Below are 18,160 nucleotides of genomic sequence, written 5' to 3' on the forward strand. Positions count from 1 at the left end.
AAACTATTTGAAAAGCCATGGGTATTCCTGCCACTTGCTGACCTGCTGCTGCTCATTTCCTTATTCACCAATAAATCATCTTCCCAATCTTTCTGTATCTTATAAAAATTTACCACAAAACTATGTATCCTACTGCACCGACCATACAACTTCCCAAGTAGAAAAGCTTTTTTGATGACCTTCCAGTTGGTATTTTTATATAGCGTGTAAATCTGCATGATACATTAAAAGCTAAGCAAAGGTAAAGACTCTGTACTCCAGGTTTGGCACAATCTAATATTGACTCGAAACCTCTCAAGATTCACGTACGTCCTCCAAAAGAAATATTATTGCTGATCTCTATATATTTAGACTGAAATGTCCCAATTATTTCCTTTTAGAATGCAGTTTGAAGGGCAAAGCACAGACTGGAGAGCAGGGGAAAGCAAGTTCTTTTAAAATACTATTGTATAAAAGAAAAGACAAGGAACTATGAGAGGACAGAAAAAGCAAAAGAGAAAGATGTGGAATGAAGTCCACAGAGCACTCCTCTGCTCTCTTCGATTTTTTGGTCCTCTTCCGGCCCAGCCTGTTCTGCCTCTCTTGCCTCTCTAAGCTTTCCCTGTGCTCACCTCTAACCCATCTCACTTCCCAAAGTAAATCAATTAAACTTAAGAGTTGACCCTTCTCTCACCCCCACTGTGCAGAAGATGTTAAGGAGGAGGAGGGCAAAGCAAGCCCTGAATGTCAATTCCTGAACTAGCCCAGAGACGACCACTGTATCTTCTCTAATAACAGTTCAATGTCATCTTTCCCTGTGCTTAGGAATAGCAGAATAATGCATGTAGGATCAAAGGGAAAGGACATTTAAGAAGTGTGCTTTGAGGATTTGTTGTGAGGGAGGGGAGAAGGAAGGAAAAAGCAGATTTATCTGACCCACACCTTCTCCAAGATCCTCATTAACCTCTTCTGGCCAGAAGACAGGCCTGAAAGTGGCCAAACCCAATTTATTGCTCTCTTTATTCCTTATGGTATGAGAAATCATTGTCCACACACAGAGGAGGAAAGTCTGGGAGTGGGAGATTTTCAAGCTCCACGTATCTGCCACCAGAAGCAATAACCACACTGCAGTCCCCTTGCATCCCTTGAAAGGTAAGCTAATTTTGCCAAGCATACACTGCCACTTTTAGTTAAACTGTTACAGCTTCTGAACCATCACCCAAAGAGGCCTGACTGCTTTGCACACATCAGGTGTGAAATAATACTCTGCTTCTAGACTCTGGAGATACAAGGTGGACCACTGGCACATACTCATCTGGCTGCAGGAAACCCCTCCTTATCCCTTTTTCACTGCCAGCCCTACAGTGCCTGGCCTGCAGAGGCAGGACTGCTCACGCGCCGCCGCCAGCCCGCAGCCAGCCGTCGTGAGCCCAGCAGTAATGGCTGGATCATGCTGATCCTGCCCACGAAGGCTATGTGCCACTTTCAAACTCCAGAAACATTTTCCTTTCTTTTAAAAACTACAAATAGTGAACAATTTCTTTGACTACATGCAGTTCTTCCAGCCCTGTATGGTAGAAAACTCACATGACTCATACCAACAGGAGTCATTTTTCTCTCATGCATAACCTATCAGGGAAAGTGCAGCCACACTCATATAAATAGGGTAGCCAAAGATTTTAGCTGATACAAGGAAAGATTCTGCAGTTTTCACAAAGCTTTTTAATACACTAGTTGTTTATTAATATAGTATTTTTCTTCATTTGTCATTTTCTAATGCCTGGAAAGAGTGGCAAAGGGGCCTAAACTAGTGCAGCTCATGCCAGTGTGCTGGCAAACTGATTAATGACACATAAACACATCTTCACCAAAGAGATTAAAAATCATCACAGAAAATAAATTATTTTAGGTGTTCTGTTTCTAGGTGTTTCCGTGCTATTTGCTATCGGAGACTACGATCTTTATAAACCCCATGTTTTCAGCTTGCTATCTCCTTAAATCAAAGCTTTGGAAGACGTTCCCAAATGGAGGTCTGGACCCAGCAGCTGGTAATTGCACTGACTCTTCACAACAGCTATAGCATAAATTCTAAGAGATTTTTTAAATTTAATACTATTTTCATTTTAAAGGCCAATTTTAATGAGTAGCTGAAGCATACTGAGCATGCATTAAAACTGTGCCCCCTTGTGTATTTTCATATGCTTTGAATGCCACAAAACACATCGAAGTACTAAAAAACCCACAACTGGATTAAGTTCAGCTCAATAAAATCTTTTATGAAAAATTAATAGCAACACTACAAACTATGGTGTTTTCACTCCTTGAAGGCACTATTGTAATTAATAAGTCATTCAGAGTCTTGAAGTACATGAAAGAAAAGTTCAGTAATTTCCTTCATCTGGATGAACCCTATTTTCATAAATGGTAAAGACTGCCTTTGACTTACTTATATGCATATTTAACTTTTGTACAAAGGAAGTACACAGGTGAAGTGAGTTGCTCAAATCTGCCCATGGTAGATCAACAACAGACTGGAATAACTCAGATCTGACACCCTCACCCGCTGCCTTTCCCCTGGAATCCATGTTGTCTCTCCTAAAATCAAAGCTCTGGCTTGCTGTTTAAAGTTTTAATCAAAATAATATATTCCACTTTCCAGAGAGCACTTACATCCTGGAGAAGTTTCTCCAAGTTTTCCTGCAGCTCATAAAAGTACCGAGAAGTAATAAGACCTTCACGTGATTTATCTAGGCAATCTCTCGCCAGTTCAATAACTTGATGATGAATGAAACTTAGGACCCCATCTGCTAATTGCAGTACGTTCTCTGGAGCATTAGAGGCAATAAACTCAGCCAGCCGTTCTTCCATCTGCGCTGTGGCCTAAGAGTACAGAATAAAGAGAAATTACTCTTAAATTTTACTATCCCAGAACTTAAAACATAAACAAGTAGGGGTTAAAGTAACTTATCCACAATTCCAAAATGCACGAGGCTTAAAAAAATATTCTAAAATACAACAGCATTCTGCTGAGATTAAATATAGCATACCATAGACAAAAGTTACGTTCACATGAGCAAACAACAAAAATTAATCAGAACACACTTTCTGAAAATGCAAATGACCATAAAAAATATCTTGGTCCTGAGGCTGTATTCCTCCCTGTGTCTCCAAAGTAAGGACATAAGATATGAGGCAGTTTTCAGAACTTTTAGGCAAGACTATGGAAGCTGAAAATCACTGCCCCAAGCAATAGACACATGGCATTTCTATCACTATAAGCCCTGATATCCTGTCTCCAGAGAAACATCTATTTTTGCTCTTGGTAGAAGAGGAAGGAATGGCCATATCAACAGCTCTGGGATACACAATCTTCTACGCTCATTTCAAGGAGATGTTAACTTCCAAAGCCTGATTCCATGGATTTCAGTATTCAGCTTTTTAAAAAAACACACACTTATTTTCACTGCAGATCACTTCAGCACATTTCAGTGTAACTGAATTCAGATTGACTCTTCTAAAAAACCAAACCTATCTTCATTGCTTCTCTGGCACCAAAAGCCCCAGTGGCAAACTTGTTTTTTGCCAAAAACTCCAGTCTAATTTGGAATGACTTTAAAAGAAAATTTTGCATTTCCACTATGAAAATAGAAAACCTACCAAAACCAAAGAAGTTTGGATTAGTATAAATCAATTTTAATGCAGTATACAGGGAATACTGAGAGAATGTTATTCAACTTATTTTGAAATTGTTCTTTAAAATAGCTTTTTAAAGTATATATGAAAATAAGCAAAACATTCCTCTTCCAGCCTTGATCTAATTTGGAATTTAAAGAAAAAGACATGGATTAGGTAAACCATATGGAGAGCCAAAGCACACCCTTCTCCTCACTCTTGTGAGCATTTGTCATGCCAATAAAAGACATGAGAAATTTAGTAAATATGAAATACATACACAAATATACCCTTCTCCATCTGAAGCTCTCTATACATTCATTCAATTTCCTCTACTGCAGAGTTAACATATGAAGCAGAGAAGGCAGCTTCAAACTCTCAGCAAACTGCACTGCTTGGAAATGAGATGCAAGAGCTGGACTCCTACAATGAGCACTACAAATTAATTCTGAGCTTGGTCACTGAAGGCATATTCAAAAAGTCACTCCTTACCTTTGGAAACCTTTCTTTGTACACATGATTCATCATTATTATTTCACTGTCAAAGGAAATTGGGGAGCGACCCGGGCTAGAGGAGAAAAGAAAGTAGGTTGTCATTTACAGAGATCACATCAAACCCCTCCAAAATCCAGTGCTGGTCATAATGCTGCCACACTGACTGTAGCCCTTCCCAAAGCCTTGACTTCACTTCAGTAATGAGCACTTCAGAGAAAATCCTAGCAAGGAATGGCAGTCTATAGTCATCTGAAAACTGCTAACATTCCTGTCTTCACGTGACCTCAGGCAGAAACCCACCTATTTTCAGTGAATGCAAGCCCTTACAAGCATGTAAAAACCCAGTGCATTTGTTGCAGGTACATTTGTTATTTCCTTCATTCTCTTACTGCCCTCCATGGCAGTGGTAGCAGCCCTGCTTAGAAAGAAATCACCATTATCTCCGGAGTCTTTAGTGCCAGAAAGAAGCAGAGTAAAATGAAACAAGGAATGTGAGTTGACTAGCTTTCCTTTGTCTGAAGAATACCACGCTACAGGAGGGATGCATGAGCAGTGTTATTTAGCTAAATCTTATATATAAATACCACAAGAAATAGGAACAGAATAATTTTATGAAAACTGCACTCCCTTGAGGCATGTTACACCACGGATGCGTATGCATGTATGCGTCGGTTAGCAAGCATCTTCAAGGCACACCATGAAACAGGATGCTAAATCTTGACAAACTGCATTTATATTACTGTTTGGGTATTTTCTTTAAAGAGTTGCATCTCATTTCATCACATCTGATGGTATGCAATGCTCTGACTCATTCTGCCACTGAGGACAACCAGAGTGAGGTAATGCAGATAATCCCTAGCTACAGGATCGCCTACAGCATCTCATTTCTCCGGTTACCTCGTTTTCATGTTCAAGACAAGCAAAGGCTTCAATTATTTGGCATCTTACATGATCACTGTCTTTATGATTTTAAGAGTACTACATATTGCTAAAAATATTTTCTCTATGTCAAAAAATACAATTTTATCTTGAATTAGTTCAACTACCTTCAACTTTCTTGTGAAGGATAAAATGAATCTCTCTAAATGGAATAAGTGCATTTTAAACTTGGAATGCATTACAGTTACCACCTTGCTGCTCACCTATTTAAAGGAAAAAACCCTTCTTTTGGGAACATATATTTACAGTTCAAAGAAAATTTAACTCACTAGCTCAAGGAATATAGCAATACCAATCTCTTTTCATGTCTGGCACTGGAATTCCGTGAATTACTTTGTGTCTTGTTTTCGTTAAGGTTTATCCCTCAGCTTGGGAAAATACACTTCAGATTAAATCTCTCACTGAATGCTTGAATTAAAGGAGAAAAACTGATTTGGATGTTTTGGATACCAAGTAAAAACACATTTTCACCAACTTTTTTTGAAGAAAACATATCCCTCAGCTTGGTAGAGAGCTATTTTTAGTCAAGGAAAATTTTCTTTAAAAAGAAACTTACATTAATGTATGAGATAACAAAAAGAAGGGTAAGAACATTTACATTTCAGACTTAGAAGCAAATTCCCACACATCTAGCCTGCTATCTTTATCCTTTTTTTCTCTAGGACGAGACAATCTGACACAAACACATGACACTTGTTTACTGGCATTTCATATGAGGCTGAAGAACTTGGTGAATGTATTATTTCTCTGTGTGATTTAAGTGAGGTATAAATTTCAAGGATAGATAAGCCCTTTGATACTAACTACAGAACATACATACTTCGTTTTAACACTGAAGTAGTCCTACTAAAATTTGTGCATGCTGAAGTATTTGCTGTCTTAGGGCTATAATAAAACATGAGGGATTTTGCCTTTTGCTTTCAAGGCATTTTATTCATATGGATACAGGAAATTAAGAGCTCTGCAGAAATCATGCTACTTGAGCTGTCCTGCCAGCAGATGTACTGTTTCCTTAAGGAGAGCCACAATGATATGGGAGCTCACTGGGTTTGCTTTTTATGATTCTGAAACAAAGTCATTTCTTTGCACAAGAGTCTACTGATTGGCAAGGCAGCAAACACTTATAATCCCTTAGCTTCCTTGGGCATTGGCAGTTTTGTCTATCTCCTTTGGAAGCTGATTAATGCCATTTTTTACCACCTAAAGCGATAGAGCATCCGAACAACTCCAGATAAAACTTTGGGTCAAGGTGCAAACTGTCATTCTAATTAAAATTTGCCCAATACAGCAGGTCAAATTAAATGTCTAGCTGACTATAGCAAGACTACAAAATAATACACTGCACCATAATTTTTTATGTTGATCCTTAGCCTGGGGAACTACAGAAATAACCAGATGGATAACTGACTAACTAACAAAAGGCTAGCAGCCACGCACTGCTGGTTACTTCACAGCACCTCTGAGACACAACCAGGTGAAAAAGAAACCAGGACTGGGCAGATATCTGAATGCCATCAAGGGAGAACATAAGGAAATTTGGGTGGGGGGTTGGGGGGGAGTAAAAAGGAGTTTAATGTATTTTATGGGCATGCCAGCTTTTCAAATGCAAAAGCTCCACGCATCTACCTAGCACCAAAAATTTCACATAAAGAACTAAACCAGTTTAACGTTTCAAGCTTCACAAAGGAACATATCATTTTCGGTAAAACAGAGGACACATACTGTGCACATGCATAACATTTTAAGGCAAAAAGCAGACTGCTTCTCTTTTCTTGGTGTAGATAGGTAGGTCAAAGAAATGATTATTGTCAGTGGGTTTTTCATTTCAGAGCAGACATTAGAAGAATAATATCTGTCCCCTTCGGCTTAACAGCAGAATGAAAAACTACTCTCTCTTTTCCCCTTCTTCACCCTCCTTCCACTTTATGAAATGATGTGGTGGTAGACTTTCAGTGACATCTATCTCCCGCAAAGGTTTCTAGCCTTCAACTTGTCAAAACTCATGTGTCTTTATCTGATGCTAGAAAGTGAAAATAGCTTATAGACAGCTATTTCAAGGAGTAGCATTTATTGTAATAACATAAATCTTACAAAATCTAGTTTAATTGTGACCAAATAAAACTGAGATGTTTATGAATACCTAATTTTTCCTTCACTGTGGTGACAGGTATACTTATTAGGAAAAAGAGAAGCTAAAAGCATGCTGCTCCCCTCTGCTTTCACCCTGTACATAAAGGTTTAATTAGGATGTATTTACAGCACATTACCAAAGTCAGCGTCCATAGGAAAATGAAAACCATAGGCCTTAATTTTCTATCACTTCTAAACACACAAAATAAGGAATTCTAAAACTAGAGAGCTGAAGTTGTATGAAGTAGAAACTAAGTTAAACCTTCTGCTGAAGGTGAGCAGAGCATCTATCTTCCTCTTCTCCCAAGAAATAAAGCTTTGACCTCATACAAATTACATTAATACTAGAAGTCAGTCAGGAAACTCCACCCTGAAAAAAGAGTCAATAAAGCAGAAGCAAGTATGGCCATTCCACATCTGTCCATCAAACTTCAGAGCAAATATGACTTGGTGCTTCACACACACCACAACAATTATACCTTGGGGCCTAACCCTGTTTCTGGATGGGACAATGACCAAAGGAGAAGTGAACTCTGAAGAGCAGAATCCATCTGCTAAAGTCTGAATTTATGCAACATGCACAATAATAGTGAACTACAATTTCCCACAGAATTACAACAATCTATACCATGGAGGAAATAATATAGAAAACTAAAAGTGTAACTTTACATTATTTTTCAGTATTTATTCAGGGATCCTTCTTCCTGCATATCATAACCAAACAGCACAGGAAACCCACACTGGGCAGTTATTCTAGTGCTCCTTTTAGAAAGGGAATCTAAGGCAGAGCAGGATATACAGTAATTATTCTTCTTATGGAACAGGCAAGCGGTGAAACAGAACTGTAAATAGTCTTTCTCACTGAGTGCTTTGAAAAGTCATTTCTGTGTTTGTTTACATACTTTGATTTTTTAATTCATTTTTACAAACACTCAGCTTCAGCTACGTGTCATCTGTGGACAAATACTATTGGTAATGGTTTTGTATCACAACTGTTTTCCAGTTCAGCCCTTCTTTATACTTGGAGTGACGTTCTTACGAATGTAAGGGAGTTTGTTTATATTTATAAAGATAAATAATAAAGTAATAAATAACAATGATATATGTATATATGAGAGAACATTAAGGAAAAGGGAATACATTTCAGTCGCAATCTCTTTGCAAGTAAGGACTAATGAGTTTTTTTCTACAGACTTACACAGGGCCTGCAGCTAGTTCTTTCCAATACCCCAGGATTTTTTATGCATGCCAACAAAGACTAAGACTGCTTTAGACAGAAAACACTAGAAAGTTGAAGTAATGAGCAGTACTGAGGGCAAATAAGAATTCCCAGTTTTCCTCATAATAGAAAACCGTAAAGATTGTGAGTGAAACCAAAAATTAATAAATTTAAAATCAATCACTTTGAAGAACTTTTTAAAATCAAGTTCACAGAAGTCACTGTCTTGAGAGAGAAAACAAAGAGACCAACATATTCTGCAATGTCGTTAGAATGTATTTTCACAAGAAATAGACGCCTTATGCTTCAGAATATAAAACTATTATCCTCCTCTGGCAAGTCTGTGGCTGCGTGAATCCCCACGCTGCAGGGTGCACCGCCTGCTCCTCTGCAGCTTGTGGCTTCGGCACTTTCTGAAAGCAGCAGCATGAAGTGATGAAACCACCATGATTACTCAAGTGGTTAAAGCTGACGCTTAAGTGCAGTGCGATGAGAGAGCTTCACAACCTGGAGGATCAATTTTTAAGATAAAAATGGACTATGTGGGCCACTGGTGTGGTTTCACAACACCTATTCCTTATTTCCATCTTGAGTATTTTATTGTCAGCAGTCTTTTTTGGCAACTGACATTTTCTAGTAGTCGTCTCTGTATATTTTTAATGGCAGGATCTAGCATGTCAAAGTCAGGTTGGAGGACTGCATTTAAAAAGCACTACCCAGCAAAGAGATGAAGCAGCATATTTGATTAAGGATGATCTCATCTACTTCAAATATATAAGAAATCACCGCTACAATCTTCAGCCCTTTTTTCCCTAGACAACATTATCCTGAAATACGAAGAGATCAAGAAAAAAGGGGAGATTGGTGGGCTGAGTGACTGCACAAAGGCAGCTCCTGAAGAAGTCATTATTAGTTAACTCTACTTTTATCTCTGACATTCTCCACATATCCCCACGTGCTAGCAGCTGATAAAAGAAGACAAGTAAGAGAACTGGGAAAAGATGGAGGGCAGCATCTCGCTAACTTAAGAAGAGTAACAATGCCAAGTTTAGTGCAAGAATTCATACTCTCCATGCATTTTCCTCCTGAGAGAAAAGATCTTCTTCAGGTAAAGTCCAGGATTGTTCTGAACAAAGCGGAATATAGCCTGGGCATCTCCGTGTTGGTCAATAACTTGAAGGATTTGAAGGTTGTTTTACAAAAAAAAGGAGAACAGTTCAGAGATTATATTTAGGAACTACTTCTGCAGGTAATAAAGAAATATTGTCTTCTACTAAAGACACACTGTAAGCACCAAAACAGGTGGATCACATGGAAATACGTTATTTCATTTAGCATGTGAGTACCGGATCTATTGGAGATGGATGAGAGAACAGACTCCTGGCTTTAACAACCAGCTTTATAAGCACATCACACTTTTGGATTTCACCATTGGTCTCAGGCTACCTCCTTCCCACTCCACAGGAAAGCAGCTGGGAAAGAAACAGTGCCATTTCTTTGGTGTAGAGATTCAGGGGATTTCAAATTAGGCATAATTAGTTAAGTGACAAGTATCTTCAAGCCAACTGGCAGAACACCTCAGGCAACAGAGGTGCTACCAACTCATCAGCGCACATCAGCCAAACCTACCCTCCACAACTGAATGCTTTGTGACTTTTTTCATCCAGTTTGATCATTAGGACTGCTCCGTATGAACAGAAGATTTGCAGTTAGATACAAGAAAATGGTGAACTTCTAGTCAAAGAGGTATATTTCTCCAAAAGTTGCATCTAGGAAATAATCTCCTCTATTTAGGAGCATAAAAGGATCATCTGATATTTATAAAATATCTTGGGTTACAGAGACCCTCAAAAACAACAGTCCCAGCATTTGACAGTGAGATCTCAAAATACCAGTTCCTCTCTCATAAAAAGAAATGTTAGGCTGTGGTCATAAAGGATGAAAAATGACTACATGTTAACAATCAGTCATAAATATCAGACCATCTTTTTAAATTACAAAGCGTGACCACCAATTAAGGAAAATATCTGATGTATTTTGTTCATCTGCTTTTCATTAAAGCTGATCAAATAAGACCATTAAATGCTTATGAAAATATTACATTTTTTCGGAAACTCCTGCTTAATTTTCAACACATTAACTGCTCAGATTTTATTTTTTCATTTTTTAAGTAAGTAAAAATACCCTCTCAACAAGTGAGCTAACTCTATCATGTGGGGAATTAAATAAGCAAGCCGTGCTGAGAATAAAGTCTGATCTTCACATATTTCAGTATTTGTTTGTTTACAAGGACACACTACCCTCTGTGAAAGAGGGTATTTACTCCTGCAAACATTCCTCCAACTCATTGGATTGACATATCAATTTTCCTTTGAGGTGCAAGGGCCAGCATGAATGCTTGGTAGTAGCAAGGGTGCTTTAGAGTCACACAGCATCACAGTACTAGCAATAAGCAAAATGAAAAACAAATCAGGCACAGGAAGTTTAAAAAATTAAATTACTTCATTCTAAGCTTTGGAATACTAATAAGGCTGGCCATTATCACACTGAAAACCAGAGAGAGCTAGAGAAATCATTCAAGAGAGGAAGAAGATTAATCACATAGTTATACAACACACTGAATTAATCTAGTCTCATCACAAATTATAAACCTACTACATAATAACTCTGCTTTTAAACTGGCTCACCAAGGTAAAATTCTCAGCAAGTTGATAATCTGTATTAACAAGGAAAAAAAAATTAAAAAAATCAGGCTCTTCTTTTTACTGTTTATATAATTCTTGCAAGAGCAAGTGTGTCTTACACTTCATTATGCCATCAGTAATATGTTTGTATTAGAAAGGACAATAATTATTTTAGTGATGTGTTGTCTACCTACAGTAGCTGGCACGTCTATAAAGAATTAGTACTACTACAGTTACACTACTCAATGATAGCGTTAAGAGTGACAGCAAGAGTACTGAAGTAGGACTATTGTTCAAAGAGACTTAGTACAAATCATGTAACTAGTCATTTACTACATGGCAATTTGCAGAGATCACAGGCTAAGTGTGCTACTACCCATAGTACTTACCTGCTCCTGTAGATTACTGTGTAACTACACTTAGTAGATCCATATGCAATTACCATGCAGCCTGCACTGTTTAGAACATACAAATAATTACAAATAATCATGAAATGCCAGCTCTGCCATGACACAATACTCACCATGGATTTTGTTGTTACCTTGGACTGTTTAACTTCCTTCCTTTACAAACCCTGGCCTAGGTCCTGAGCTGGGCACACTGATTCACTATTTCCAGCTGGCAGAGTTTCTGAATCTTGCCCATTAATTCAAAGGTGATAATCCACCTCTGACACCCTCAGATGAGAAGCAGAAGGGAGACTTCACCTCCTTGTCCCCTGCTTTTTCTTTCATGAGATGGTGCATCTAGACTTTCACAAGACGCATCTCTAGACTTTCATTCACTTGGTGCAGCACTAAATGCATAGCAAAACTTAAGGCTTTTGCCACGATACAAAATGTTTGTGAATTTATTCCACATAATTGTTAAGAGACCTGCAAGGAAGATTGCTCAGAGAGTTTGTGGAATCTCCACCCTTGGAGACTTTCAGAAGCTGTCCGGACATGGTCCTGGGCAATCTGCTCAAGTAGAACAAGATGACCTCCAGAGGTCCTTTCCAACCTCAGTCATTCTGTAATGCTGAAAAATGAACTTCTAGTTGCTTCTGGTTTTAAGTATTGAAAAATTAACTGCACAAGGAACTAACCCCTGAATAGCTACCTTTGGACAACCAGTTCTCTGAAGCAACAGTAAAAAGTATTCAGCTGCTAATGCAGGAGAAACGTTTTCACCACTATTAACAAAATTGCTCTTGGGTGCAATTCAGTTTAAGGTTTTGACTTAATCTACTCTAGTTTTCATACCCTTCAGAAGCACTGCTGGAAAAGTTATTAACAGTGAATGTAACCACTTCCTTACATTAATGCAGCAAAATTCTGGAAATAAACTTCACTAGAGGAAATCTACATCCTATAGATTTAGTCCAGGACATTTGTGGATCATGTTTTCATAGCGTTATTGTGAAGATACAAAAGCAGACTATGCTAACCATTTTGCGATCCAAAACCTCAGCATCAAATTTATTTTTTTTTTTTTAAATTTAAAATCCTTTCTGATTAGGTGAGGTGGGTTAAATGTTGATTAAAAGAAATAAAAAACATGTAACGAAAAAACTACAAATGACTATTCTTGGATCTGAAAACACACACAGAAATGCGATACATGTGTCCAACATCTTAAACACTCAATCACCTGAAGCTCACCTGAGACTGCGAGATCGAGGCCTCAAGGCTGGAGAATGTCGCCCCTCCTCATCAGTGATGCTCTCAGTACTGAAATGCTTTGTCAGGAAATGAAGTTCATCTGCCGTGGGCTGAAAGGGCAGCTGGTGCAGCTTCTCCTGAGATGAGCATGATGACTGAGTACAGAAAAAAATACAGAAAAGAAATGCACTAAACGCATGCATAGGGGTCAGCTAATGAATGGAAGAGGAACGGATTCTGCCAGACACTGCACACTCCAGCGGAAAAGAAAGCTACTTATCAGACCAGGAGCCTCTTTTTATTGTTCTCATTAGGGTAAGCCAACCCTTACGTACAATGACAGAGCTGATGAGATCAGTAAAACTTTGGGGGAAGGCTAGGGAACCATTGCATCCAATTCTGGAACTATTACATCTGATCATGCAGGTAAATTTACTATCAGGAGAAAGACCGGAAGGTACTCGAGTACCAGTGATACTCTGGAAAGGACAAGGAGGTTCCTGGAGTGGTGAGCAACTTTCTTTCCTTTTCCCTCATGCTCTCTTAGCTCAGGAGTTTCACTGGCATGCAGAATGCTATGGAGCTGTGTAGACGTGAGAGTTTTTGTTGATTATTGGCTCTCATTGGAAATTGCTATTGTTAATAATCAGGATTTTATTTCTCCCTTCCTTTACCCATCAGTTTCTTCTGTAACCAAGTAGGCAATGACAAAATGAAAGTAGCTGACTTTGCAGAGTTGTAAGTTAAACAGAGTTTCTTGTTATAAACAGCTTATTTTTAATTAAGTTGATGCATTTATATGACACACATCCTGTGATAATGATAGACATGAAACTGTGTTAATTCTTGAACCTCAAGAAACTTCAGATTAAAACAAGTATTTGTAGGAAGTGTTATAATGTAAAATGTTGGATGTTCCATGGGAAAAAGCTGTAGTTCCACTAACAAATGCATTTCTTCTTGTGTGATTTTTCAATACCCCTTTCCATTTTACAAAAGTTAGAAAATATATTTTGTAAGGACAAATTAAGAATCCTCTTTAAAAACAAAGGTGGAGGGGAGAAGTGCTGCATAACCAGAGTAGCACTGAATAACACCAGTGGGCCTTACTAAAATCATCATCCTAATCTAAGTTCCAAGGCTCCTTATTGATCTGATGAAATTAATTACGTACACTGTTCCAGTGGAAAAACTTCTTTTGCTACAATGACCCTCACTCAAACTGGAACGCACTGCATCTTAGTACCAGAAGTATTGGTAGGAGGGAATTATACACGATATAACATGTATGACCAAAACTTTAACTCACCTAGCATGCTTTACAAGACATATTTGCTGTTGATGGCTTTTGGAAAAGAAAGCTAAAAGTATGACCAAGCAATGAAAGCCAAATGCTGACAAGGCTTTTCACTGAGTCCTGCATGTTTGTAATGTTAATAGTAAAGAGCAAATACTCTGAAATAAACAGGTACATCCAAATTTGTCAAGAAGTTAAGAGCTACAATTGAAAAGAATTAAAACTAAGCAGATTGTTGCAGATCCTAGTATAGTCGTCTTAGAGAACTCTACCCAAGACTGAAATGGAGATCTGAATGTGAGAACTTATAAATCTAAAGATCATCTTCTTTGATAAAAATATAATTGGCTCCAGACCCCAGATCCACTCTCTCTGCACTGCACAGAGGTATTTACAGAAAAGAACCCCCTCAAAAGCCTTGGGACATGCACAAACTCCCCAAGCATGGCTGGAAGAGGAAGCCACCGCTTCCAACGTTTTCCTTCAGGCAGGTCTGGGTGCCAGGATCACACTGGAAAGTCATCTCCAGTACAGTGTCCACACAGTGATGATAATCCAGATGGTGTATCAGTTTATACTGGTCTAATCCACACTGAAGCCAAGACAGAGAGTCTGGGTACTTGATAGCCCCTTCACCCACAGCTACTCTGCTGTGTACACTGCTTATACCAAATATGGGGAAGATGCACCCCCATAGTACAAAACTCTGCAAGCCCTGTTTGACTTTCAGAGCTTTCTTTAATGCCTTTCTTTGTGTCTCACACAATACAAGGAGCAGGAAGAAGTACCTGCCTATGAAAAAACAGCAACACTTTTCAAAGAAAAGGTACGTGTCAGTTGACATCCCGTTCGTGACGAACAACACGAATCCTGCAACAGAGCAGGAATTACTAAAGACAGTGTCTTACAAACCTGCATCAGCAGGTACTCAAGTTCTGGCATTACAAATACATGTCTTATTAAAAAAAAAATTAAACTAAAACTACCACATTAGGGAAGGTTAGTGCAGAGTTACTAGAGTTAGGGGAAAAAAATCAAAACTGATATTCTAGAAAAAGCACAAAAAACTTTGTTTCCCAACAGCAAAATCACCAGGGAAGCAGCACCAGTCAACTCATGTACAACCTAAAAAAATCCTCCTTCCGCTTTCTCTCCTTAAAAGCAATCAGATCACAAAGTTTGTAATTCCAGAGATTAATTAGAGAGTCCTGATGATAAAGACCATGATGAGAAATAGAGTTTCCTCTGCCAAGGGCTTCTCTAGCAGTCTTAAGGCATAAAACCTTCCAATGAAAAAGTGAGAAAGCAAAGTGAAACAGTTGTGAAGTGTTGATTTTTAAGTAACCACATCACTATATTAAATATTAAAAATCAGAGTAATACAAACCTCCCCCTGGTGTCTTAATTATAGACACTGAATTAGTCAACTCTTTTCCAGTTAACAAATTCAAGCTAATACTATAGTAGCTTATATATTAACTCTGCATCTAGAAAATGAATAGCAGAGCAGATGTTTAAAAATAATCATATATTGGCCCATTCAACTGACTGTTCTATATTCACCTAACTTGAAAGAAGGTCTTCTACTGCTTTTTCAATGTTTGTCTGATGAGATGTATCTAGTCTTCGTGATTGGTATGAAAAGGGTAAATGTGCATTTTTTTTAAAGGTGTCATCCATCATTTGGAAGCAAAAAGTCAAGCAGAACATACAGGTTTCCACTGATCTTAGAATAACAGGTAAATGTCTTGGTTTGTTCAGTTGGTTGGTTGGTAGAGCAGCTGATTTACAACCACAGTGATACAGGTCAGCTCTAGCTGCCATACAGAAACTCAGGCCAACAGAATCTGAACTGACACTCTGCTTGATATTTCATATCCTACTGATACATACACCACAAAGAAGGTCTACTGGCTTCCTTCTATCTTGCTTTAAAAAGAAATGTGATCTAGAGGACTCATCACACCAAATGCAAGCCCAAAATTCTGTTAAATTTGCATCTACAGCATTAATTCATTGAGCCCTTTTGACAATTCCCTTGTCTACTTCTTACTCCAGTTTTGAAGTCTACACAGGAATAATACTGCTTATCGACTTCAGAGGTGTTATTCCGATCAATTAGAATTAATTCTAATCTATGAAATACTATAACAACAGCATTGTCATAGACAAGTAGTCAGTAGGATTGGCTTAGAAATGCAGTATTAAGTTTAACTGCTCCAAGAATTGCATCACTACTTGCTAAAAGCCCATTTAAATGTATTTCTGAGATTGTAACACTGAACCAGTAAAAGGACAAGAGATAAGAGACTCCGCCATTTTGGAAAAAAAAAAGTGTCTTAGAATTACAGGTTTTAATCTAACTATTTCCTGCAGGAAGGTGAATTCAGATATACATATGACTATCACTTCATGTTTCTCATTATACTGCTTTGTTTTCTCTGGTGCTTACAACCTTATAATACTTACGCCATTTGAACTCATGCTTTCTATGTGACAGGTCTATCTCAGATTTGCTGTTTGGTTGGGGTTTTTTTCTGGAAAAATCTCAATCAAAATGATCTAGCTGTTCCTGGGAACATGACAAGAGACAAATATGCTTCTTTCCCATGTCAGAAAGCTGAAAACTTTATAAAAGTAGCTTTAATGTCCCTATTTCAAAGCAAGAACTGATAATTCCAACATATTTTTTTCTTGTTAGATTTGCTCTCTCCATGGGCATCTACCCAAAGGCTGGTCAAACTATAAACTCTTGAAAAACTAATGATCACACCTGCAGGTAAGGACTTACACATTGCGGGCAGTTTGGTCTCCAGAGGTGTCATCTTCACGGGCATCTTGGAAGTTCTTACAATGACAACCAATGATCAAACTATTTGTATATCATCCATACAAAAAGTAACTATACTTGGCTCCATGCTCTCACAGCTTGCACCCAGAGAGGACCTAGCCATGGCTTATGCCCATAAAGATTTAACATAAGACTGTAAAGGTGTCCTGGTTTTGGCTGGGATAGAGTTAATTTTCTTCACAGTACCTAGTATGGGGCTGTGTTTTGGATTTGCGCTGGAAACAGTGTTGATACAGGGATGTTTCAGTTACTGCTGAGCAGGGCTTACACAGCATCAAGGCCTTTTCGGCTTCTCGCCCCACCCCACCAGTGAGTGGCTGGGGGTGCACAAGAAGCTGGGAGGGAACACAGCCAGGACAGCTGCCCCCAACTGACCCAAGGGATGTTCCACACCATATGACATCATGCTCGGCATATAAAGCTGGTGAAGGGGGACACATTCAGAGTGATGGCGTTTGTTTTCCCAAGTAATCTTTACGCATGATGGAGCCCTGCTTTCCTGGAGATGGCTGAACACCTGCCTGCCCATGGGAAGGAGTGAATGAATTCCTTGTTCTGCTTTGCTTGCACCCATGGCTTTTGCGTTGCCTATTAAACTGTCTTTACCTCAACCCAAGAGTTCTGTCATTTTTACTCTTCTGATTCTCTCCCCCATCCGACCACAGAAGAGCGGGCGAACGGCTGTGTGGGGCTTGGTTGCTGACTTGAGCTAAACCACAACAAAAGGCAAAAGCAGAGCTCCTTTTTAACAGCTGCTCTCAGATGCTTAAGTATATAATATTGCTTGGCAGTGAAACCAGGGGCATCTTTTTCATGTTGATAATAAAATCTTTTCCCGCATTTTTCTGTGCTCCTGCCCATATATCTGTACACACACACACGGACTTCTCCCACGGGAGACTGAAATCAAGTCACCTGCCTTCTAAAGAGACCAAAAAAAAAAAAAAAAAGAAACCAAACCAACAAAAAAACAACTGTCTTGAAGGACAGAAAAATAACAAATCGTGGAAATTGTGCAAACCAGAGTCTGCGGTACTTTGGCTGAACTTACAAAGCTACAGAGATGAGCTTAACATTGCAAAATCAAATTTTAATCATATCAATTTATACTAAAAGGAAACTTTTGACCCCAATTTCTTCTCTTGTTATACAGACTGAATTTAACACTCACCTCCTAAGGAACTGTGATGATAAATTTGTGTTTGAGAGGTACTATAAAGTTTATGGATGAACTTAATAGAACAGCTCACA

The 18,160-nt window shown here is 38.5% G+C and overlaps 1 protein-coding gene across 10 annotated transcripts in view; it reads right to left on the reverse strand.

Annotated features, from left to right (window-relative positions):
- The window catches only part of MAST2 (microtubule associated serine/threonine kinase 2), a 199,587-nt gene that overhangs the window by 39,521 nt on the left and 141,906 nt on the right, over positions 1-18,160 (reverse strand). For all 10 annotated transcript variants that reach the window (XM_075097735.1, XM_075097736.1, XM_075097734.1 and 7 more), the window contains 3 exons: positions 12,762-12,916; positions 4,144-4,219; positions 2,650-2,859 (listed from right to left, as the gene is read on the reverse strand). In XM_075097735.1, coding sequence (XP_074953836.1) covers positions 2,650-2,859; positions 4,144-4,219; positions 12,762-12,916 — 441 coding nt within the window. The remainder of the gene's footprint in view (positions 1-2,649; positions 2,860-4,143; positions 4,220-12,761; positions 12,917-18,160) is intronic.

The sequence above is a fragment of the Phalacrocorax aristotelis genome, chromosome 6 (assembly GCF_949628215.1).
Source record: "Phalacrocorax aristotelis chromosome 6, bGulAri2.1, whole genome shotgun sequence".
Classification (NCBI taxonomy): domain Eukaryota; kingdom Metazoa; phylum Chordata; class Aves; order Suliformes; family Phalacrocoracidae; genus Phalacrocorax; species Phalacrocorax aristotelis.